Below are 508 nucleotides of genomic sequence, written 5' to 3'. Positions count from 1 at the left end.
CTACTTGATTAACTCCTGATAAAACTCCGACCGCACAAATCTGGGCAGGGAGTCTTTCTCCATCAGGGCAAAGATCCTCTTCTGGGCCATGTCAAAGCTGCTTGGTGATGGCTCCACCAGGTTCTTCATGGTCACAGCCTTGGTGAAGTGGTCAATATTCACCTATGATGGGAGTGTAAGAGGGATGGGGACCCTGCCATTGCGAGGGGTGGGTGATGGCATCTCCCCTCCCCTCCCCTGCCCTGTCCCACCAACAACCATGCAGAGGTTATGGGGAGGGACTGAAGCAAGTTCACTTTTCTGGGGGAATTATTGCTGGCAAATGTGTAATGAAGGATGAGGTCTATCCTGCAGGAAAGGTAACTCTGGGGTGAGAGCTACCACAGATTGTCATCCCTTATGATTATTGTAAGCCCTCTGGCAGGAGGCAGTCCAGCAGAGGCTGAGCATGTGAACGGGGGCACCGGGGTTGCGAAGGGTGGGAGTGCAGCCCGTGGGGCTGGGGCTG

The 508-nt window shown here is 54.5% G+C and overlaps 1 protein-coding gene across 1 annotated transcript in view; it reads right to left on the bottom strand.

The window, feature by feature from the left end:
• The window catches only part of RGS5 (regulator of G-protein signaling 5), a gene marked incomplete at its 5' end in the record, with an annotated part of 1009 nt that continues 501 nt past the window's right edge, over window positions 1–508 (bottom strand). The window contains 2 exons of the mRNA XM_009574889.1: window positions 1–162; window positions 297–343. Coding sequence (XP_009573184.1) covers window positions 1–162; window positions 297–343 — 209 coding nt within the window. The remainder of the gene's footprint in view (window positions 163–296; window positions 344–508) is intronic.

This window comes from Fulmarus glacialis, unplaced genomic scaffold (genome assembly GCF_000690835.1).
Source record: "Fulmarus glacialis isolate BGI_N327 unplaced genomic scaffold, ASM69083v1 scaffold33103, whole genome shotgun sequence".
Taxonomy (NCBI): Eukaryota; Metazoa; Chordata; class Aves; order Procellariiformes; family Procellariidae; genus Fulmarus; species Fulmarus glacialis.
The sequence above is the reverse complement of the archived record's forward strand: the minus strand, read 5'-3'. Positions and strand labels throughout refer to the sequence as shown.